The following is a 24,010-nucleotide window of genomic DNA, read 5'->3' as shown; positions in this document are numbered from 1 at the left end:
GGTTTGACTGATGTCTGGAGAGCCAGCGGCTGCACCAGGCTCCAATCTGATCCGAGAATGTAGTGGGTGCTTTATACATGCTACTGGCACAGGAACCAGTCAGGCTCGCCTGGCATCAATCACATTCGGATGGTGCTTTTTACTTGCTACCAGCACAAGAGCCAGTCTGGGGGTACTGGCATCGGCCACGATTGGTTGATGCTTTTTTACGTACCACCAGCACGGGAGCCAGTTAGGCAGACCTAGAAGAACGAAATGATTTTAGAGATAACTGAAATCTGACAAGCAATAAACTTTTGTAAAGTTGCTTTTCAGACATAACCAAATATATAGTTTAGTATCATTAAATATATTTTTAATGCCTAATCCACATATCAAACAAATGAGGATTTTTTGTTTACGTAGTCAGCACTTAATGTATTCGGCTGAATGGACATCAGTCATTGGTTGAAATTACAGAAATACGACAACTTTAACATGAAATAACTTGCGATGTATGTTTTTTTGTTAAGAAAACTAAGAGAAAAAGATGTTTTATATGACACATTCTACCAGTGTCCCAAGTTTCAAAGTTTTTCGTTAAGATCCAAATATAGCCAATAAACACAATGCCTTTTGCATCTCAAAAAACTCAGGTTATCACCTTTCCTGCAGATGAAATGACCTTGACTTTCATTGGAGCAGGTGAGGAGGGGTGTTTCCACTGAATGGAGTGTCTCTTTGTTTCTGGATCAAAGTGATGAACCCAACACTTATTCTGGGTTAGGAAACATTCAAGGAAACCAGCTGCATCTGTCTCAAACGATGTGAGATTTTTCTGTGATGTGATCAACCTCGTACACTTTTGATCAGGTGTCAAAAGATGTGGTACCCACCGAGCAGAAACCTTCATCATGCCAAATTCATTGTGCAGAATATTCTCAACTCCCTCAGGGGACATGCTAATAGCATTGGCTATTTGATTTATAGTCAATCACCTACCATTCATTATCATGTAGTGAACACGATCAATGTTTTCCTCGGTGGTGGCAGTTGCAGGACGTCCAGACCTAGGATCATCAAGACTCTCCCTTACCTTCACAAATTCAGCTACCCACTTATACACTGTTGATAAAGCTGGAGCATAATCCCCTAACATAGCAACCATGTCAGCATGAATGTCCTTGGGGGATAAGCCCTTTTTCTGCAAGTACTTGATCACTTCATAATGCCAAATTTTGTCCATTTGCAAGAGAAATCACTACTAGTTACTTCTGAAGTCTTCTTTGAACAGTCAGATGTCAGTTTACAAAGAAAGAAACATTGAATTTATTAAGAAGAAAAGTTGAAATTAATGCATGCACGATTTCACAGTCCTAGCATCACTCCTTCATAGTCAGCCGATGAACTTTTTGGTCCACCTTCATATCTCCAACAGGCCAATCGCTAGTTCATTGCATTTCTGGTTGTAATAGTGAACAGGAAAGGCCAACATTCTGGGAAGGAAGGACTGGACATAGGAATTAGTACACAACATAGGGAGTTGAACACAAGAAGGAGGATGAAGGAAGGAGAGACAAATGGGATGGCAATGCTTGAGTGGAGTGATTATTGCAGGGCCTGGGGTTGGAAACAACAAGGAAAGGGAGAGGAGAGATGATCAGAATGGAAATGCCTGAGTGGAGGTGCATGAGCTCAGCTAGCTCCAAGGAGAAAAGGCTATTATAGTAGTTATAGAAAAGGCAGAGAGAGGATAACACATCTGTGGGTCAGAGGCTGGAATATATCTGATTGACTTTATGCCAATCAATCAAATAGATCTTTACTGGATTCAGTTGAGGTTGCATGCAGCAACAACACTGTCCTCAATGTGACAGTAAAACTCCATTGTGGGCCTCATCTGAGTTTTGTAGAATATCAGTATTTATTTGGAGGAGTTCTTAGAGATATTTGAAGTGAATGCAATAGGGCAAAGGCTAGCAGAGTCAGAATAGTATCTGGAAGAGTCAGAGCAGTTGCTTTTCTTGGGAATGAGATACCTTGTAGTGTGTTTCCAAAGATCAGGTTGGATCCATGTAGAGAGGGAGAAGATTGAAAAGTTTGGTGAGTACAGGGGCTAGCTTTGAGGTGTAGTATCTGAAGGTAATACAAGGGACATCAGCAGGAATAGTGACCATGTGTTGTTTGAAGTGACCAAAAGTACTTTCACATTTGGCATATGCATAAGCAAGGTTGTGGGCCTGTAGGAGTGGAAGGAGACAGGGAATCAGATGGATTCAATGCTTGAATATGATGCTTGCAATGGAGCAAATTCTGCTAGGGGTTATATGGTGGTGTCAAACCAAGCATTACGTCATGTGCTTGTCACTAAAAAAAATTAAAACAATAAAGTTAACAGTTATTGTAGGTTTAGTACCTATTACAACATTCCACTGCAAATCTTATCACATAAGTGGATTTTGAAAACACAAGTAGGTGTACTTACCTCTTGAAAACTTTTGATTTCTGTAATGTCTTTATCCTGTAATAATTAATGGAAAATACTTATGGAAATGAAAAATAATTATCCTCTTTCCTGAGGATTTAGAGTTGCGCATTAGGGATGCAAGGGAAGTTTACAGGCACAGATATGAGCCCCTAAGCACTGTAAACAATAAGCTCATTAATATTATAAAATTTGCTTTGTGACCACATGGTTTAGGGTCCACTCCACTCAAGACACCTTGAACAAGAGTCTTCAACTTATAATAATTAATGCCTTAAGAGTGAAATTGAGAGGCAGAAACTATTGTATGGAAATTTGTTATGTGTGTATGTGTGTGTGTGTGTGTGTGTGTGTGTGTGCGTGCGCGTGTGTGTGCATGTGTGCGTGTGTGTGTGTGTGTGCGTGTGTGTGTGAATGCTAATTTCTGCATGACTTCACCATGAGCAATGGTGATAGTTTGTTTACATCTCCTGCATATTATACATACTGCACCTCAGTGGTTTTGACATGTGAAGATAAGTGGAATACCATAGTTGGAGGCAGTGGTGGTGGCATCATCATCATCATCATCTCCACCGCTGCCATCATTTAGCATCGATATTCCATGCTGAATGGGTGGGGTGACTTGACAGGATCTGACTGGTCAGAGGACATATCAAGCAGCAGTGCCTGTTATGGCATGGTTTCTATGGATAGAAGCCCTTTCTAAAGTCAACTACTTTACAGAGTGTACTGGGTGCTAAAAAAGTTAAAGGTCGGTAGCATGAAAGGCATATGACCATAGAATGCTGTCTGAAATTGATCTTGTCCAACCTATGCCAACATGGAAAAAGTAGCTGTAATGATAATCATGACGGGCTGGAAAAATCAAACAAAAATCTTTATTTCACTATAGTTTGAGCATTAATTGAGTAGTTCCATTTTGAAATTTAACTAAAAAAAATTATCAGACACAACATACAACCTAACAAAGCATACATCAATGATGGAGACTCTACATTGTCATTTGGCTGGCTTTTTAGCAGGTCAAATGACAATTTGGAGGAGAATTGACTGTTCTTTTTAGGGTGACTAAATCTTCACAAAATCACACTCTGTCCTTTTTTATAAGGGCAGAATATATTAAATTGTTTAGTCCTACAGGACAACCAAAATACAGGATAGTTATGACTGCAACGACTTTCATCACATCAGCTTGATTAAGGTGAACATGGGACAAAATAACAACATAACAAACCAGAAAGTAAACAATATAAAAGAAAAAAAGATTGCCATTTTAATAAATTTTGTTTCAAATCATGTAATCACTAAACTCTATGGAAGCTTAAAAACATAATGACAAGAGAAGATACCAACAGGCACAAGTGTGATTGTGTGGTAAGAAGCTTGCTTTCGAACCACATAGTTCTGGGTTCAGTCCCATTGTGTGGCATCTTGGGCAAGTGTCTTCTACTATAGCCTTGGGTCAACCAAAGCCTTGTGAGTGGATTTGGTAGATGGAAACTGAAAGAAACCCACTATATATGTATATATATGGCCCTGCTCAGTATGTAGAAAAGGAGTAGGTAGTAACTCTATAAGATGTACCCGGTGCAAGCTATGGACACATAAGAGGTGCAGCAACATCAAAGGCAGGTTAACTAGCAAGTTAGTTTTTGTTTGTGGCAGATGTTCAGGTGCAATAAAGACTGTAAACAAACAGGAAACAACTTCTATCTCATTCCAGGGTGAAAAACTAGAGGTAGTCGATAGCTTCCGCTATCTGGGCGACCAAGTTAGTAGTGGGGGTGGGTGCGCTGAAAGTGTAGCTGCTAGAATAAGAATAGCCTGGGCAAAGTTTAGAGAGCTCTTACCCCTGCTGGCGACAAAGGGACTCTCACTCAGAGTAAAAGGCAGACTGTATGACGCATGCGTACGAACAGCCATGCTACATGGCAGTGAAACATGGGCTGTAACTGCTGAGGACATACGTAAGCTCGCAAGGAATGAAGCCAGTATGCTCTGTTGGATGTGTAATGTCAATGTGAATACCCGTCAGAGTGTAAGTATCTTGAGAGAAAAGCTGAACATTAGAAGCATCAGTTGTGGCGTGCAAGAGAGACGATTGCGCTGGTATGGACATGTGGTGAGAATGGATGAGGATAGCTGCGTGAAAAAGTGCCACACCTTAACAGTTGAGGGAACCCGTGGAAGAGGTAGGCCCAGGAAGACCTGGGCTGAGGTGGTGAGGCAAGACCTTCGTACATTGTGCCTCACCGAGGCGATGACTACTGACCGAGACCTTTGGAAATGTGCTGTGCGTGAGAAGACCCGGCAAGCCAAGTAAGATCGTTGCCAGTGCCCCTGGACTGGTTCTTGTGCGGGTGGCACATGAGATGCACCATTTTGAGCGTGGCCGTTGCCAGTACCGCCTGACTGGCTCCCGTAGGATTTTCGAGCGAGATCGTTGCCAGTGCCCCTGGACTGGCTTGTGCGGGTGGCACATAAAAGACACCATTTCGAGCGTGGCCGTTTTCGTGCGGGTGACACGTAAAAGCACCCACTACACTCTCTGAGTGGTTGGCGTTAGGAAGGGCATCCAGCTGTAGAAACTCTGCCAAATTAGACTGGAGCCTGGTGTTGCCATCCGGTTTCACCAGTCCTCAGTCAAATCGTCCAACCCATGCTAGCATGGAAAGCGGACGTTAAACGATGATGATGATGATGATGATGATATATATATCATTATCATCTTTTAACGTCCACTTTCCATGCTAGCATAGATTGGATGATTTGACTGCGGACTGGCAAACCAGATGGCTGCACCAGGCTCCAACTTGATCTGGCAGAGTTTCTACAGCCGGATGCCCTTCCTAACGCCAACCACTCCGAGAGTGTAGTGGGTGCTTTTACATGCCACCGGCACGAGGGCCAGTCTGGCGGTACTGGCAATAGCCATGCTTAAATGGTGTTTTTACGTGCCACCTGCACAGAAGTCAGTCCAGCGACACTGGCAACGACCTCGCTTGAATGTTTTGTTCACATGCCACCGGCACAAGTGCCAGTAAGGCGACGCTGGTAATGATCACGCTCAAATGGTGCTTTTTACGTGCTACCGGCATAGAAGCCAGACCGCTGCTCTGGCAGTGATCCCGCTCGGATGGTGCTGTTAGTGCTCCACTGGCACAGGTGCCAGTCATCGAATTTGGTTCAGTTACAATTTCACTTTGCCCAACAGGTCTTCGCAAGCAGAGTTTAGTGTCCAATGAAGGAAGGTTGGCATGGGTGCCAGTAAATGGAAATCAAACCAAATTCAACGACCGATTATTGTTGCTATCTTCTAGAAGCTGAGTAACCTGAGAGCAAAAAAGCAGTCATAACTTCCTATTTTATCTCACCTAAGAATGTGAAGTTTTTTGTTTTTATTTATTTATTTCTTTGTATCTTAAAAATTAAACTTCTACTCAATTATTACCTATTTCCTACTGATCTAAATTAATATATAATCACAATTTTAAACCACTGTAGTCAGCCTTGCAGATACTCCAGCCTATTATGAAAAGTTGATTTTCAATGTCAGTCAAATTATTTTTTATACTAGTAAATGATACACTTTCAGAATATCAATTAGTATATATACATAACGTACCAGGCCATGTATTCTCATCCACAATAACTGTGAAATATTTCCTGTAAATTTAGGCTCCATCATATCAATAGCTGTAATGAACCGTTGAGCATTTAATGAACCTTTACCAAACATTGTAGTAAATGGGTCCTGTAAAATAAAAAAGAATAAAGGAAACAAATAAATGCTTTTGACAAATGAAATGCTCAGAATGTAATATAATCCTTATAAGCTGTTTAAATTACTTACAGAGGGTAGCTTTAATGGCACATCAAAGTATTTACTCATTCTCTGTATATCCACAAACAAGTATTTGGCTTTTTCTGGTGAACCTAGAGCAGGTGGTTTATTACCTGTAACACCCAAAAATATGATTTAAACCTTTAACAAAAATACATCAGTTAGTTTCTCATAATGGAAGATGAGTTTGGTGTGACAAAAAAAAAAAAAACTAGGTAAAAAGAGAATTAGAGCTTTGTAGGTTAAAATTTTTTCATGAAATTATGTAGGCTCTGGACAGTTGTATTTTCTAAATAGACCAAATCCTTCATAATTCTTTATAGAATTCCTTTTAGTTGAAGATAACCATCTTATGGTGAATACTTGTTTGAGATGAGCTTAATATGGAACAGCTGTTATACAACTACTTCAATTAGTCAAGATACTTGACTAATTGAAGATTTTAGTCTTAGGTTGAGCATTGTTAAGATACTTTCTTTCTATTACCAGGCTTAGATGAGGAGTTACACTAAGTGGCTAATGAAACACATATTTCTCTTGCTTCTCATAGCAGTAAGCTGTATCTTTACATGGGGTGTCTTTTTATTACTACTGGGAGTGAGCCATTGAAAGTTAATTGTCTTGGCCTTGGATACAGTGTTAATGATAGATATGAATTATTGACTCCTTTGACAGACATTCAATTTAATATGACTCAATCAACTACAGTTCTTTTGATACAGTATATTATTTTGCAGGAGTGGAATAATAGAGATTGTTGCACTAGAAGTGATCTAGATGTAAGTGTTTTATGTTTTATTAGCAAATTTGCTACCTGACTGTTTTGAGTTCAAAACTCATTAGGTTTCAAATATGTTTTTAATCTTTCCATTAATGATAATAGAAATAATAAAAATAAGCTTAATAATTTCTTGTACTTGATGAGTTCATAGAGGTGATGCTTAATTTTGATTTATTGAAGCAGAAAGTGGATGAGAACAACATTAGCCCTGGGATAAGGTACTAATTTATCACAGATAACTTTTCCCAAAAGGTCTGGTACCTAGTTTATAGTAAAATGAACTGATCCAAATAGAATTAACAGAACAATCATACTTGCAGTACAATCTGTACATTTATAATATGATACATTATTCATTAATAAATTTCACTTCTTGTAACATACATAGATTGATTGCAATCAGCTCTGTAAAATCAATCTGATGCCATTGTATTTTACTAGTTCACCATAATTTTTCAATGCCAATATTTGTGGGATAATTAAGGTGATGAGCTGGCAGAACCAAGTGCACACTGGGCAAAATGCTTAGCAGCATTTTGTCTGTCTTTACATTTTAAGTTCAAATTCTGTTGGAGTTGACTTTGCCTTTCATCCTTTTGAGGTCAAGAAAATAAGTAACAGTTGAACACTGAAGTCAATTTAATTGACTTCACCCTCCTCCAAACCTACTGGCCTTGTGCTAAAATTTGAAACCAATATTTGTGAGGTGGTTTCTGAAAATTAGGATATTTATGTATAATTAAATCAATTGACTTTTTTGTTACAGCTAAATGCTCTTCCTATCACTGATCACTCAGTTCAGAAGTGCAATGAGCCTTGCGTTCGAGAATAAAACATTAGCTAGAGCAAAGATTTGACCCTATGACCTTGGTATTAGCAGTTCAGTATCTTAGCCTCACAGCCATTATTTGAGAAAGAGGAAAGCTGATAAAATAAATCAGAAATTATAGTAACATGCTGTTTTTTTTCCAGAACTTGAACTATGTGGAAGTAATTATGTGTCAGCATGTAACTACTTTAAAATGCAAACAACTACTTCCCCACCCATGCTCTTCTTACACAATTACTAGCAAGTCTTTAGTACCAATTAAGGTTGAATTATATTACCACTCTTATGAAGTATAATGGCCTTGATACTTGAAAAGAAGGAGCACTTATAATTTTCAATCATTGTAAATTGTATTTATATTGAAGCCATTGGACAAACACAAAATTCTTATGGAAATATTATATAACATTTATTCTTGATAACAGGTGGTAGGGAATAAATGTCAAATGTACAATTTAGATTACAAAATTTGCTAAGATAATTGAATCAATAGGATATGTATAGCATGACTTTGATAGTTGTAAAATGTCAGAGGTAAAAAGGATAAATGTTAAGAGAAAAGTGCATAAAATTTTAAAAATCTTAGTCTCACATGTTGACAGCAACAAGAACAGGTTTGTTATAGATACAGGGAGAGAAAAATGTAACTCAGATGGAGAAGAAAAAAAATCAATGCAAAAGAAACAAGTTGTTTTACAGGTCACAGAGATTCATAGTGCTAGTTTATTTCTCTTTGGGGAGTATGCTATTAATTTCTATTTAGAGAGTATGTTATTTTGTCATGAGTAACTTTCCAAAAAATCCTGATAGCTTAGGCTAGTTTTCAGAAAGGCGAGCATCTTCAAGCAGTTGCAACTTACAATGCTGTGCCAAAAGTCTGTCCTCCAGTAGCTTTGGTAGGTCCTCAGTTTCATGTTATGTGTCTCTTCCAATAACATCAATGTAGTTGAGTGGTCTTCATCCTTATTAAGGTGCAGAGGATTCCAAATTTTAACATCTGACATGGCTTATTGTTCAGTTTGATAGTTGTGGCCAGTAAAGCCTACTCTGCATAGAACAATAATAATAGAGATGGTTAAAATGTGTCTATAAATCTCCTCTTTGGCTTTGTGCTCACACTTTATTTTAAGCCCTTATGTCTCATCAAGGCTATCTTGAAGTTCCTTTTTCATAGTCCAGATTCCAGCTCCTCAGAGGAAAATGCTCTTTACATATGTGCTGAAGAAGGCAAGCAGTGTTGACTTTGAAATACTTGATTGCCAGATGTTTTGGAGCTTGTTTCAGTCACTCTAGGTCAGTTCTAGTATGTCAGGAAGTATTTCTAACTGAAAGTAACATAAAACCTAAAGTACTCAAAGTCATTGATTTTGGGACAAATTGGCAGATGGCTTTTGTTCGTTATTGATGGTCATGTACTCAATCTTCTTTAGCATTGAAAAACACCATGTTTTGCTGTTGTATTCTCAGGGATGTTAACAAGTCTTATGCATCATACAGTTCAGTTGATGATATGTGAGAGGAAGATCATCAGAATATATCTGACCTTCTCTGAAGGTCAGAGAAATGCAGTTTCTGATATCTCTGCTGATATCTTGATCCCCTTCTGCTTGCTGGTAAGGCCTTTGTCTTGAATGTGGTCATGATTTTAGCTAAAGATGTAGTCTATTAAAATTACAAAAAAGAAAAGGAGCTAAGATGTTTCCCTGAAAGATTCCTGTTGTTATTTAAAATTCTCTAGTCAGATCAGTTGCACTTTGCACAAAACTTGATTGTCTTTGTACAAGGCAGTGATGGTTTTGGAAATTTTATCTAGTATATCATTGTTCTACAGAATATATAACATAGCCTTTCCACTGATACTATTAAATATCTGAGAGAAATCCACTATGATACTCATGTCTTTTGCTTGGAGATTTTGAGCTCTTCTCTAATTCTTCTACAGATAAGAATCTATGGTAGTGTTGATCTGCATCTGCAGAAGGCATTTTAGTTCTATTTTAGAATGGAATCAATGGGGGATAATAAAGAACAGAAAGTTGTAGATTTTTGAGGATTGAGGTGATAATGTGATTTCTCTGTTTTGAGGTAGTTGAAGATCCCCTTTTTTTGTCAGTGGAATAATCGAAGATCTTGAGAAGGCTTGTTTCTTTTATAGGTCTTGTTGAAGAAGTCAAACAGATGATTGTGGTAGAGTGGATGCTTCCAGATGATGACTAGGATGTTATCTAGACCTTTTACCTAGCTGTTTCTTAAGATTTCTAAAGCATTTTTTGAAGATCTTTTATGGTAAATGGACAAATTTGGATCAGCAGGCTACATGCTTCTTTGTTGTCGAGTTTGTTGCTTGAAGATGAATTTACAATGCAACAATAAGGCATACTAAAGCATGAGAATTTCATGTTATAACCAAGAGTCACAGTGAAACTGAATAGATAACTTATGAGTTGTTATACATTTGAAAGAATTAAAAGGTTTTAAATCTAATGAGTTTTGTTGGAGCAATACCAAAGATGTTGCCTTTATGTAGGGCTTTTGAAAAAAACAAAACAAGATAAGCCTGAATATTTTTGCATTGCATTAATTCAAGGTGAAGGTTATTTCAGGTAAGAATATGTAGACAACAGCAGAGAAATTTAAGTGACTTTGTCATTGAAACATAATTATTTACACAACTTAAGGTTCATAAAAATTCTAAAATTGCTAATTTTTATTATTTCTGGTGCATGAACAATTTTGCCAATTAGGTTAGGAATATGAGACAATATATTTAACTCATAGGCAGCCAGCTGGCAGAAATGTTAGTACGCCAGGCAAAATGGTTAGTAGCATTTCTTCTGTCTCTACGTTCTGAGTTCAAATTCCACCGAGGTTGACTTTGCCTTTCATCCTTTCAGGGTCTATAAATTAAGTACCAGTTGCGTACTGGGGTCAATCTAATCAACTGGCCCCCTCCCACAAAATTTCAGGCTTTGTACTTAGAGTAGAAAAGAATATATTTAACTCCAAACCAGGTACAATTCATAAATTTGATTATCTTTTTTATGATAATAAACCACTCACAACTAATTTTTATAATAATGATTAAGTATTGTTTAGTTTCAGAGCTTTCACCTTTAGTGAAAAAGTAAAACGAGATCACAGGAATATGTAAGAAAGAAACTTTCTCTTTTGTCATAGCAAAACATTCTTGTATGCAAGAAAAATATCTTGAGTACATAAATTGGAAGCTTTTTCTGAAAAAAATAGTATTAGACACTGCTTTCATATTAATTCATAGGAAGGCTTTGGATAAATTAAAAGATGGTTAATGTAAAAATGTAAAGCTGTTTTAGTCTATATTGACTACAGTGGTGCATGAACTGAATCAAAAGAAAAATATACATACATACATATATATATATATATATATATATATAAAAGCATGAGAGTTGAACAGTGACCAGATAGCATTTGTTTTATTTATTTGGCTAAAGGTCATTTCACCACCAATTACCACCACCGCCGCTGCCACCACCACCACCGCCACCACTGCTGCCACCACCACCACCACTACTACTGCTGTCACAGCCACCACCCTGCTGCCAAAGTCGACTCTACTGCCACTGTATTAACATCCACTTTTTCATACTTGCATGGATTAGAAGATTCTCTGAGGCAGATTTTCTACAGCCGGATGCCCTTTCTGTTGCCAATCCTTATTCGTTTCTAAGCAAAGTAATATTTCCCCATGGCCAGTCATTTTTCATGGAAGATTGGAAATAAATGACACCACTTGCATGATGCTGAAGATTGCATACAACTATCATGTAATATCAAGACAAAAAAGACAAACAAACACACACACACAACTTCTTTTAGTTTCTATCATCCTGGAACTATAGTAGAAGCATCTTGTCCAAGGTACCACACAGTAGTTCTGAACCCAAAACCATGTGACTAGGGAGTGAGCTTCTTAACCACACTGGCATGCCTGTGCCTATTTGTACATATAAAAATATCCACCAAGTTAAATGTCTCAGATAACATTCAGCCATGATCCATACTGAAAGAAAGATTGAAGGAAAAATTACAGAAATATGACCATAGTGAGTAGATCAATTAACAGAACTCCTGTATTGAGTGACACTCTAATAAATTACACCAGTGTAACAGACAATCTTATGAATCATACCATAGTTACACATAAATCGGTCAGATAGCTTGTCATTAAAGCTGCATAACATTTAAATGGAGATTAGCAGCATAAAAAGTAATGGTAAGAGGTTAGTATGTTTAAAGTTTTATTCAGTAACTAAGGATACAGCTCAGCTAACAGTTTAAGCAAAGGAAAGAGCTTGCTCATCACTGAATGGGTTGGACGGAATTTTGTTGAGGGAGATTTTTTATGGCTGGATGCTTTTACTCAACTGTTTCCAAGTGAGGTAATTTTCCCCATGACTTGACGTTTTTTCATTGAAGATTGGATACAAAGGACACTGCTTGCATGACGGTGACACTCACTTATAACCATCAAGGCAAGGGTATAACAGCACACACACACACACAGATGCAGCAAGTTTCTTCCACTTTCTGCCTACTAAGTTCACTCACAAGGCTTTGGTCAACCAGGGGCTATAGTAGAAGACACTTGCCTCCACCATGTGAGCCATAAATTGTTAAAGAATAGAGTATTACAATATTCACCCTCCTTTAAGAAAATCAATAAACTCAGAGATTAAGATTTACCTGAACCTTGATTGTTTTCTCTTTGAATGGCAAAAAAATCATTCATAGGAGCAATAGACATGGTAGGGCATTGTGAAATGATTCACTGTCACTGAAAGAAATGAGAGTCCAGAGTGTTATTGAGGTTAGGATCTGATAAAACAAACTCCACTATCTTAACTGCTTCCCATGAAGATTTATGACAATTTACAACAGAAGAAAACGTCATTACATTCTTGTAGTTCAGCTTCAGCATGTTCACCCTCTTCTCCACATCAATAATAAATATGAAAGCTATATGAAGAAAGTGTAATTCTCTAATGTAATATTTTGTCTTTCTTTTAGCATGCACTACTGGAATTTATTAAACACAATGCAGATACTTTGTTGGAGTGTATTAAGAATGAAGTGTCTTTGCCATTTATATATGCCTTCAAGAATTGCAGAAGCTACCTTCTTTACAGAAGGATACAGCAATTCACTATGTGAATGAATTCAAGATAGAAAGCAATAGGGCACCCAACTAGTGTTGCAGTTAGAGTAGTGAGACCATCATGAAGTTTAGCAAGATCATTATTTCTTAAAAATAAGGAAATGACTAATCACCTTCACAGAGGACCACCATATACTGTTTGGAAGGTACACTCAGCTTGGAACAGTTTTGATATTCCTTTACATGCATTGTACTCTGGCCATTCATCCTGATGCCTCTACATAACAGTAGAATATGTCTTCTGTTTTTGGGTGCTTTCAGGTAGGAAACACTTTCTAGAAGAATGTTCTCCATGATGCTGTCCACAGATATTTGTGGTCTCGAATTAAACTCTGTATCTAAATCTACTGCTTTACTTCACTGTTATTCATGACAGTATGTCTACATTCCACAAGCTTTCCCTAGAAACAAGATACTATATAGGAATATTTCTGCAATTCACCTATGTAGGAATCGGTCTCATTCTGAAATGTCAGAGCCTTGAGTAAGATATTCAAAGTTTGGGCTCCCAGAAAACTTTGTGATCTATCTCCAACATAAAGTATTAGTCTATCAGCAAGTCTCTGAAACTTTCACAGGCTTATGACATTACCAGTGCCTCTTTTTCAATGTGAGCATACTTCTGCTTGATTGGTGGGAGAGATCTGGTAGTGTAAGTAAAAGGTTTCCATTCTTTGTTTCATATTTCTTTTTGTAGCAGAACAATTCTCAGTCTGAAAGTATCTCAGCTGACACTTTAATCTTTCTTTGAAGATCATACAGAATTAACAAAGGTGTACTTGAACAGTTCCTCCTTGGGCTGTTCACTGCTTTACTCTGATCAGCTCCCTAGAGCCAGTGATTCTTCTTAGACAGTATGTCTCTTATGGGTTTATCTATTTCTAATAACTTTGGAATAAACTGATCTGCCATCTGCAGAGCTCACTTATATTAGTGGGCTCTTGCAGCTTTACTTAAATCTGACTTTACTCCCTCATCTGAAATTATATGACCAGGGAATCTTTATCTTCCGTTGTTGAAAGGTAACATTTTCATTTATATTCTCAATCTTCCTCATCACTGCATAAAGATATGAGTCACAGTTGTTCTGTATGTGTTCCCATTTCAGTACATCATCCATATGGCAAATACCACTCCCTAAATGCGGTAACTTCAGTAAATGCTCTATTCTGGAAGTGCTCAGGTATTGAGGCAATCTCAAAAAGTAACCATTTAAAGTATAACTGTCCAAGTGATGTAATAAAAGGTCATCAGTTTAGCTGATTCCTTGGAGTGATTTACCAGAAAAATTTAGCTTGCAAATATACATTGCATTGGCCAGTCCAAGACTGTAAGAGCAGACACTTACCTATAGTATCACACAATGGTTGCTAAGAAAACTTTTTTGTAATCACACAGCAATGCCTGTGCATGAGTGTATTTCTTTTCACTCATATATATTCCACAACTTAGAATAATCATTACTCAAGATGGCTTGCTTCCTCACGATACCTCTCAATATTATTCTTTAAGTATCTATTGGTTACACCACAAAAATGTAAAAATAAAAAGAAATATTATTTTATTTTTACACTTTGTTATGGCTTCAAAAATTGTTTACAGAATAAAGACTGATAACTCAGAATATATGAAAAAGTAAATTGATAAATACTGTAACTTTCATTTAACTTTTATTACTTTATGAAGTGTTTGAAATGATATCTGTTCTTTACTTACTATAACTAGTATCTTCTATCTTTTATATGTTTCAGTCACTAGACTGTGGCCATACTGGAGCACTGCCTGGAAGAACTTTTAGTTGAATGAATTGATTGCAGTACTTAATTTTTGTTAAGCCTGGTACTTATTCTGTTAGTCTCTTTTTTTCAAGCCACTAAGTTATGGGGACGTAAATACACTAACACTGTGGGCTTCTTTCAGTTTCCATTTACTAAGTCCACTCACAAGGATTTGGTCATGCTAAGACTATAGAAGACACTTGTCAAAGGTACCAAACAATAGGACTGAACCTGGAACCATGTGGTTGGGAAGCAAACTTCTTACCACACAACCAAAGCAATAATATATCTTTCATTGTTATTGTTGCGGTGTGGTTGGTAAATACAAATAGAATCATGTTAAGAGGCATTATAAGGAAGTAACGTAATCATGTGTAATGATTGTTCTGAGTTGTGGAATATACAAGAGAGACAGTGTACTTTACTAATTTTTGATTTTTCTCTGTAGATTGTTGATAAATGAAATGTCCTTTCAACTTGACATGGTATTTCTGCTTTAGAAAGCATGGAGGAAATGAAGAGAAATTAATTGGTAACTGAGTTTAAACTAGTTCACAGACTTGCTTCATTAGAAACTTAGATTGTATTTTGTGGCACTCAAGTTTTCGCATGTGAAATATTTGAAAGTGTGTGTGTGTAGAAATCTTATTGTTATTATAAGGTCTGCAGGTAATGGAAAACTACAGGCTTAATTATTAATTAAATGTGCTTTAGTGGATGAAGTGAGACTTACTCATTAAAAAAAAAGTTGTGCTGTTAATTTTGTGTAGGCTTTAGTAGGAATTAATATGATCAATCTTTGACAGCATAAAAGAAAATTATTTAGCTGAATCCTGAAGCTGCTTTTGCTAAAATGTAAAGGTGGTGAAAATAAACTATGAGGCAACATGTCAGGAATACAAACTTTATTGTAAAATATATAAACGTTAATTTACTGTTGACATGAATGTGAGGGTTTCATCTCATATAATGTATTGACAGCTCTTTTAATTTTCATATGAATATAGTGCCATAGTAGTGAAAGTGGATATCTAGAAAAGCTATGGTTTAAGTTCTCAAATATCTTTGATAATGGTTCTTTAATGTCACAGAACTCTTTTCTTGTTTTGTTTTTTTTGTAAATGAACATTTTTGTAATTAATTAAACCAAAATATGATCCCAGTTTGTTTAGGGAAGCTCTTACAAAGTTGAAGTGAATATTTTGAATTAAAGAAATGAAAATGAGATAAAATAATATAAACAATACAACTTTATTTACCTGTTTTCTGCATGATACCTCCAAGAAAAACAGGTTTTAAACACAAATTAATGTTCCAGTAGTTCTTATATCTGTTTAACACCTGAAATAAATATTTTTTCAATATATTTTTAACCAAAGTGCGTCAACAGCATTAAGTAGTACATAAACACAAAAAAGAGTTTTAAAACATTTATTTTATAGCCAACGATTACACGTTACTAATTTGTTATTAAAATGTAAATTTTATTGAATTATTAATTCAAGAAATTCATTTTCATTTTTAAAATACTCAGTGAATAGATTATTCTCAAGTTTCAATACAAGTTCTTCATACACTAACTTGTATTATTTCTCATGGATACATTGATTTATTTTTTGTATTGGATTTGACATCCTATTTCTTCTTGTCATAAATTACTTCTCGAATTGGTTAACAATTAATTTATGTTGGTAACCCATCGACGTAGGAATTTGCTGCTTTATGCATAAACTTAAGCAATATTTTCTAACAAGATATATTTTTATCTTTGGGACTTCAGGACGTTATTGATGGAAGGGAAATAACTCCAATTCAATGATTAACGAAAGCAGCTAATGAAAATAGAACAGGAAACAAAAGATTAAGTGAATTGAGTGAGATAACAACAGATGCCTTCAAGCAAGTACTCATAAATAGTGATGTTGTAATAAATATGAAATATTTTATAGTTTATTTGGGGAGGGTGTTAAAGATAGCAAAGTCCTTTCCAGTGATTTACTGCTCGCATCATCCTGTTTCAACTTCATTAATATTGTTAATTTCCATGAAAGGCAAAACTGCCAAAGAATTTAGAACTACGCCCCATATAAATCGGAGGTGTAAATTTTTACATATGATTTGAAGGAAACTCATTTGCCAGACATCCTTGTTTCATTAATGAATCAAAAGTAATCAATATTTGAGAAATCAAATCAAGAAATTTTAGATATATATATTTTTGTTTTTGCGTATGATAAATACAGCTTGTAAATTCACACGTTTGTTGTGAATTTAGTTTGATATTTTCAAATTTCAGATTCTTTCAATTTTCATTACATCAGCTTTTGATATAATAGCTCGTCAGTTTGAAAATAGTTTGACTGAATTGAAAATCGCCGCTTCGTTTTCTTAATTTTTAATATATATATATGTAGTGAAACTACTATCGCCATCACATACAAACTATCTTCTCATTTATATATAAACAAGCGCGGGCGTAGTGGAAAACATTTCCCTGTCATCACGTGACAGATTATTATTTGAAGCGGCAACTGTTTCGAACCGTTCCCGCCAGAACGCAAACTGACCAATCACAGCTCCTAATAAGGTCACGTGATGGAGTGTTTTTCTGATACCTTCGGGAGCCTACCATCAACTATAAATAGCCCAAATTATACCCGGCAAATTCGTCTCGGTTCAGATCTCTTAGAGACTGTTCCGTGTACCACACAGCAGCAGCAGCAGTTCCAGCGACTACAGCAACAGCTTCGTCCAGCTACGACTACCACGACGTCGCCATCAGCAACACGAGTCTACGACTACTAACCAGCATCATCGCCACCAGCATCGCCAACACAACTTTAACTACGAACTACAAGATTCGCCAATATCATCAACATAATTTCTATGTACACCAATAACCAAACTACCGCGGCACATATTCTCTCTTCGATTCTGTTAGGTGTTTCATCTTCACCACGATAAATAATAGACAAGAGTTCAGCCTGCGACGAACATCTGTATAACAAGAACCTGGCCCGACATGGAAGCCACAACATCACAACTAGTGATCGCTCTGCCACATACACGCCTCAACTTCTTTCATATACAGACTCTTCCTATTGTGTGCTCTAAGAACTGGTATAAATGCTCACGTGTTACTGACTCTTTCTATCTGCTGTATATAACGCATACACATACATGTATCACTTACACACACTCTTTTCTTTATACGACGGCCTGTCTTTTATTAGGTTTTCATTATGTCGCATTCACACTCACACACAGACATACATTTTAATGTCACAATAAATATTTCTGTTATTCATCTCATACGGTTGTGTTTATCGTCAATTTATGAATTCACTATGTTATCGTAGTATAACATATATGTATATCATCTTTGATATATTTTTGTGTTCGACCGTGTGACGCGTATAAATAAAAGGAGTCCTGTTTTTCCATTCGTCACCATCTCTCCTTTTTGGGTTTGCACGGTCGTTCTTACATATATAGATTTATATAAATAGAATTCATGTTTGCTGACGCTGGTTTTAGTTTTATTCAAGGATTTGAAGGGACTAGAGTTTGTTGCGTTGCCAAAGTTAACTTATTACCATATATCTTACTTTCCAGGGGAAAATAGATATATGATGTTAGAGTGAAATATTCTTTGGATCTTTATGATTTGACAGGCAACACTTGTTTTCTTAACGAAACACTTTCAAACTTGGGACACTGGTAGAATGTGTCATATAAAACCTCTCTTAAACTTCTTAACAAAAAATTGTACATCGCAAGTTATTTCATGTTAAAGTTGTCGTATTTCTGTAATTTCAACCAATCACTGATGTCTATTCAGCTGAATACAGTTAGTGCTATTCGGTGTCAAGTGTGTTATTCCCTGTTTAATTATAATCATTATTCCCTAGTAAGGGTTTAGGGTTAGGGTTATGAGTTATAGGGTTACGGTTATGGCAAAAATAATCATAACCCTAACCGTAATCCTAAAACTAACCCTAACTCTAAAACCCGAACCCTAATCCTAAAACCCTAAAGCTAAAACCAGTACAAACGCACGAACGATATCATAAATAACAGTGACAAACGAAATATATACCGCTGATAGTTGTTGTTGACAACGGATAGTTTTTGTTGACAAACAACGGCACTAATTTTATTCAAGGGGAAAAAATCCCGTAACACCGTTGTTTACATTCCACGGCGTAATTGTTTTCACCTCAATAGACGTCAGTGATTGGTTGAAATTACCGAAATACAACAATTTTTTACATAAAATAACTTCGAATACAACATTTTTTATCTGTTCTATAACACAAAATATACAAGTATTTGAAGTTTGAAAGTGTTTCGGTACCAAAAACACTACATAAAAAAATGTTGCCCATCAAATCATAAAAAAAAAACTGCCGGTACGTTACATCAGATAGTTTGAGAAGCACTGGTTTAAAGGGCATACTCATTCTATAATGCCTCCACCGTAAAAAAAAACTGGATGTTTAAAACGGGGACATCTTTGATTATAAATTTGTTCGGCCAACAAATTATTTTTGTTGCAAAAAAAACAAAAAAAAAAAACAACAATATATTTCTTTGTTTTCTGGGCATAAACAATAGAAGTTCATTCTGGAGGAATTTGAATTTGTAACTGTGAAGTGACAATGTAGACCAGTAGCTCCAGTGTAAATTAAAATGGATCCAATTTGATATAGGAAATGACTAGAAACCTTGGTTTACTTGTAGTTTTCTTACCTTTACACATAAAATAGTGTACTGGGTGTGAAATAATGTCATAAACGAATATGACGAAAAAAATGTGCGCCGACGAACGGGGAAAAGGTGAGAGGACTCGGAACATTCTCGATGTGAATTTTCCGAGTCGTCCCAACCCTCTCGCTAGCGCGCACTTACCTGAATTCAATCTCAATATTTTCGTCGCTTTGAAACCGAGACTTGTTCACTGACAAAACAGATGCAGCACGAATTTTTGTCAGGGTTCGCGGCTTCAAAGAACGAAAATATTTAGACACAAATGAAATGTAAATGTTTCAGTGAAAGTAACGTTTCCCCTTTTTCTTTTTTTTATTTGTGTATGTGTGTGTGTGTGTTCTTGAATAGCTTACAAACATCTACGCTGCATTTGTTTCTTTTAATACCATTATGCAGAAGACAGAATCAAAAAAAAATTGTGCGCAAATTTTTGTTTTCATCTTCGTTTATAGCATAGATAATTTTTCCTCTGAAATGCTACTTTCGGCCTCGAGGACGCATTGGTCGGCCCGAGGCTATAGTTGAAGATACTTGCTGGCGAACGGGGGTAGGAGGACCTGGACAATCCCCACGATCCGATTTTTTCACCTCAAGAAAATGGATATTCTTCCCAACCACACGGTTTCGGGTTCAGTCTCACTGCATAGCATCTTAGGAAAGTGAATTTTCCGAGTCCTCTCTCCCCTACCCCCGTTCGCCAGCGCGCATTTTTTTTCATATTCGTTTACTACATATTGTTTTACACCTATTATACTATTTTGTTTTCATTTTTTTTGCTCCGGTCAAACACTGTAGGTTAACCTATATATATATATATATATATATATATATATATATATGTGTGTGTGTGTGTGTGTGTGTAACGTTCATAGTTCATGAGTCTAGTGTCTGAGAAATGGGCGGGATATTCACAGCTGGAAGGTCATTTCCCACGGGTTCGTTCCATCGTGAGAGACTGGAGATAAAGAAAACTAGCATTCATACTTACCTCGAAAGCTAGCCATGAATAAGGTGAAACAACATCATAAAATAATTCAACAAGTTTACGCGGTGCCGAACTCGCCATGTTTGGACTTTGGATTCTAGTTTATTTACACATGTAACAAGAGTAGACAATAGGATAAACTACACCCTGAGAGTTACGTCCCCTTATAACCTAAACCCTATACTACTGCAAAATAGAAACCCTAATTATATATTTTGAATCATTACTGACTCTTGTTCAAATCAAGAAGTCTCTCGGAGAACTGTCAATCGAGTTACTCTTATTTTATTATCCACTATCTTTTCGACAACTTTGGCCGCCTTTTTTCAATCTAATATATCTATCTTTCATCTTTTACTTGTTTCAGTTATTGGACTGTAGCCATGCTGGAGCACCACCTTGAAGAGTTTTAGTCGAACAAATCGATTTCAGGACTTATTTTTAAAGCTCGGTACTTGTTCTGTTGATTTTTTTTTTACCGACCCACTAAGTTACAGGACGTAAACAAACTAACACTGTGGTCTAGCGATCGCCACTACATATATATAAAGGAACACAAATGAGGTTTAAAACTTATGACATCTGTTTTGGTTGATTGATATATTTATAGCATACATTTTAAATAGGTATAAGATTTTGATGATCATGAATCCAACCTACATTATTAGATAATGTTGGCTGAATTCATCTTCATCATCAAGGCAGCATCTCACCTGTTTATACCATTTAAAAAGGCAGATTATATGCTACGAAGGTGTAATCTATGCATACCTCAAAATTCTCCTGAAATAGCTGTCGTAAATTTAGAACTCTATTTGTGCTCTTTTTATACCTATGTCCCAATTAGAACCAGCCTGGATCAGAGCTACATTTTAAATTGGATTTGGTACATACATACCTACTAACACAACTTCCTGATTGTTTTACTTCACTGTGAACCCTATGTCATTGTACCTATCCATTTCTGGCATCCAACGTGATGTGCCTAAATTCTAATGTACCCTGTAATATATATATATGACAAGCTTCTTTCAGTTTCTGTCAATCAAATTCATTCACAAGTCTGACTGGCCTGAGGCTACAGTAGAAGACACTTGTTAAAGGAGCCATGCACTGGGACTGAATGTTGAACCATGTAGATAGGAAACAAACTTATATGTGCATGACATGCAGAATTTTTTCACACCCAGAATTGTTGAGGCATGGATTAAACTATCCATGTTGAGTGTTAGCTCATAAGGTTGACTGTATTTTTCAAAATGCCAGGCTTCCCGACTTTGATCAACATTACCACTGACATGCCTATCTACTTTTACCTGTTTATGGCTTTGTCTAATTTTTTTTTAATCCTGTATACTATTTATGCACTTCTGGCCACCATTGCTGCTTCTTGTTCTCTCTTTTACCAATGAGTAGTAGCACAGGCCAATTTTGTCTTATCCCTTCAGGATAGACTTGATGAGCTGCCACCAAAGGATTACTATTATTCTAGGGGAATAAGCTGGCTGAATTGTCAACACCCTGGACAAAAAGCTTACCAGCATTTCATCTGCCTTCACATTATGAGTTCAAATGCTGCAGAGGTTGACTTTTTATCTCTTTTGGGATCAATAAAATAAGTACCAGTTGAGCACTGCAGGGTGTAGGGGACGTCGATATAATCAACTTGCCTCCTCTCCTGAAATTATTGACAGTGTGCCAAAATTTGAAATCATCATTATTAGACTTTATCTTTCAACTTTTGGGCCAACAAAATAAGTATCAGATGAACATTGGTGTTGATCAACCAGCCTTACACCAAAATTTCAGGCTTTGTGCCTATAGAAGAAAGGATCTCATAATAATTTTGCTGGTTTCTGTCACTTAGCCTGTGTGTGTGATGCTTCTACACAATCAGGTGAGGCGGAGAAGGAGAGATTGTTGTGAGTGACGTGTGTAATTTTTTTTTTTCCTCCATTACTTAGCCTGTCTGTAACACTTTCATGTGATCAGTTGAATGGAACAGCTAAAAGCAAACGAAAAAGGGAGCAAGGTGAAGAGTGAGAAAGTGTTGTGTATTAAGTCTATAAAATTGTGCATAAAGTATATAGAGTGGAGTAATCAATCATTGTATTCCAATTTCCTTCACTTTTCAACGACTAGTAGATGAGTGACTATCTTTAGATACAGACAACACAAGCTACACTTGCAGTTTTTTTTTGATAAAGTCTTCAGAAACAATCCAATAAATTTACCATTAATTCTGTGAAATATTCATAAGTCCCACTAGTTATTATTCAAGCAGGGCAGGCTGGCAGAATTGCTAGTATTCTGAACAAAACACATAGCAGTGTTTCTTCAAATGCTGCCAAGTTTGACTTAATCTTTTATCTGTTAAAGGAAAAATAAAACATGCAGCAGATGAAAACTGAGGTCAAATTTCCAAATTTCAGGCCTTGTGCCCAGAGGAGAAAGGATTATTATTATTGGAAGAAGATAGTCAATTACATTGGCACCAGTACTTGACTGGTATTTCATTTTATAGATGCTGAAAGGGTGGAAAGCAAACCATCTTTCATTGAGTTCAATGCCTTTCATACTATTGGTATCAGTAAAATAAAGTATCCTTTGGACCTTGAAGTTTTCCAAATTAGTTTTTAAAAAATTTTTTAAATGCAGTTCTAAACTTGTTTTGCATGTTGGTGATGAATATTGCATTTGTTTTCTTTCTTATAAATTGATAAAGAAGTTAGGAGCATTTTATGTCATCTAATTTTAGCCAATTGAAAGTGTTTGTTGCGAATATTGAAAATCACAGCTGGGTGGTATCATGGAAATCAGCAAAGACAGAAATAAGACAAAGGAGATGAATTCAAGGTAGTATTGTTAGCACACCAAACAAAATGCTTAGCAGCACTCCTGGCTTAATGTTCTGAGTTCAAATTCTGCTGAGGTCCATTTTGCCTTTCAAGATTGATCAAATACACAACATTTGATCACTTGTGGAGATGAAATTGACTATCACAACTCTTTCAAAACTGCATGCCTTGTGTGCCTATAGTAGGAAGGATTATTATTTTAGAGGTCTTTGAAAGATCAGAGAAACTAGTAGTAATATCAACTAGAATGTAAACTTCACTATCATTTTGATTAAACAGCATTAAACAAAATAACATTCATGCACACACACACACACACACTCCCTCTTACCTCAGTTTTCTACCAATCAAATGAAGAATTGGTCGGTCCTGAGCTATAAATACAATTTGCCCAAGATACTGTGTAGTGAAAATAACCCCCAAACCACATAGTTGCAAAGCCAACCACTTAACCACACATGTCTAATAATACATTCTAACGTGTGCATTTAACACTGCTTA

General features: G+C 36.4%; 1 protein-coding gene and 1 pseudogene across 10 annotated transcripts in view; both read right to left on the bottom strand.

Moving 5' to 3' along the window:
* LOC106876882 (glutathione S-transferase kappa 1) overlaps positions 1 to 20,811 on the bottom strand; it is a 69,707-nt gene extending 48,896 nt beyond the window's left edge. For 7 of the 10 annotated variants that reach the window (XR_016242216.1, XR_016242218.1, XR_016242217.1 and 4 more), the window contains exons 1-5: positions 20,655 to 20,811; positions 16,156 to 16,237; positions 6,321 to 6,424; positions 6,093 to 6,221; positions 2,465 to 2,500 (exon numbers count right to left, since the gene is read on the bottom strand). Coding sequence is in view for 5 of the 10 variants with exons in the window: in XM_014925625.3 (XP_014781111.2) it covers positions 2,465 to 2,500; positions 6,093 to 6,221; positions 6,321 to 6,424; positions 16,156 to 16,237; positions 20,655 to 20,732 (429 nt within the window). In the remaining 5 variants the exon portion in view is untranslated. Of the gene's footprint in view, positions 1 to 2,464; positions 2,501 to 6,092; positions 6,222 to 6,320; positions 6,425 to 12,646; positions 12,738 to 16,155; positions 16,238 to 20,654 lie in introns of all 10 variants that reach the window. The other 3 variants (XR_016242219.1, XM_089353747.1, XR_016242220.1) reach the window with 3 other exon arrangements.
* Positions 262 to 2,445, bottom strand: LOC149135009 (histone-lysine N-methyltransferase SETMAR-like; annotated as a pseudogene).
* Positions 20,812 to 24,010: the final 3,199 nt, after the last annotated feature.

Source organism: Octopus bimaculoides, chromosome 6, assembly GCF_046866305.1.
Source record: "Octopus bimaculoides isolate indiv1 chromosome 6, ASM4686630v1, whole genome shotgun sequence".
Lineage (NCBI taxonomy): Eukaryota > Metazoa > Mollusca > Cephalopoda > Octopoda > Octopodidae > Octopus > Octopus bimaculoides.
Note: the sequence above shows the minus strand (reverse complement) of the source record. Positions and strands in the feature narration are given on the sequence as shown.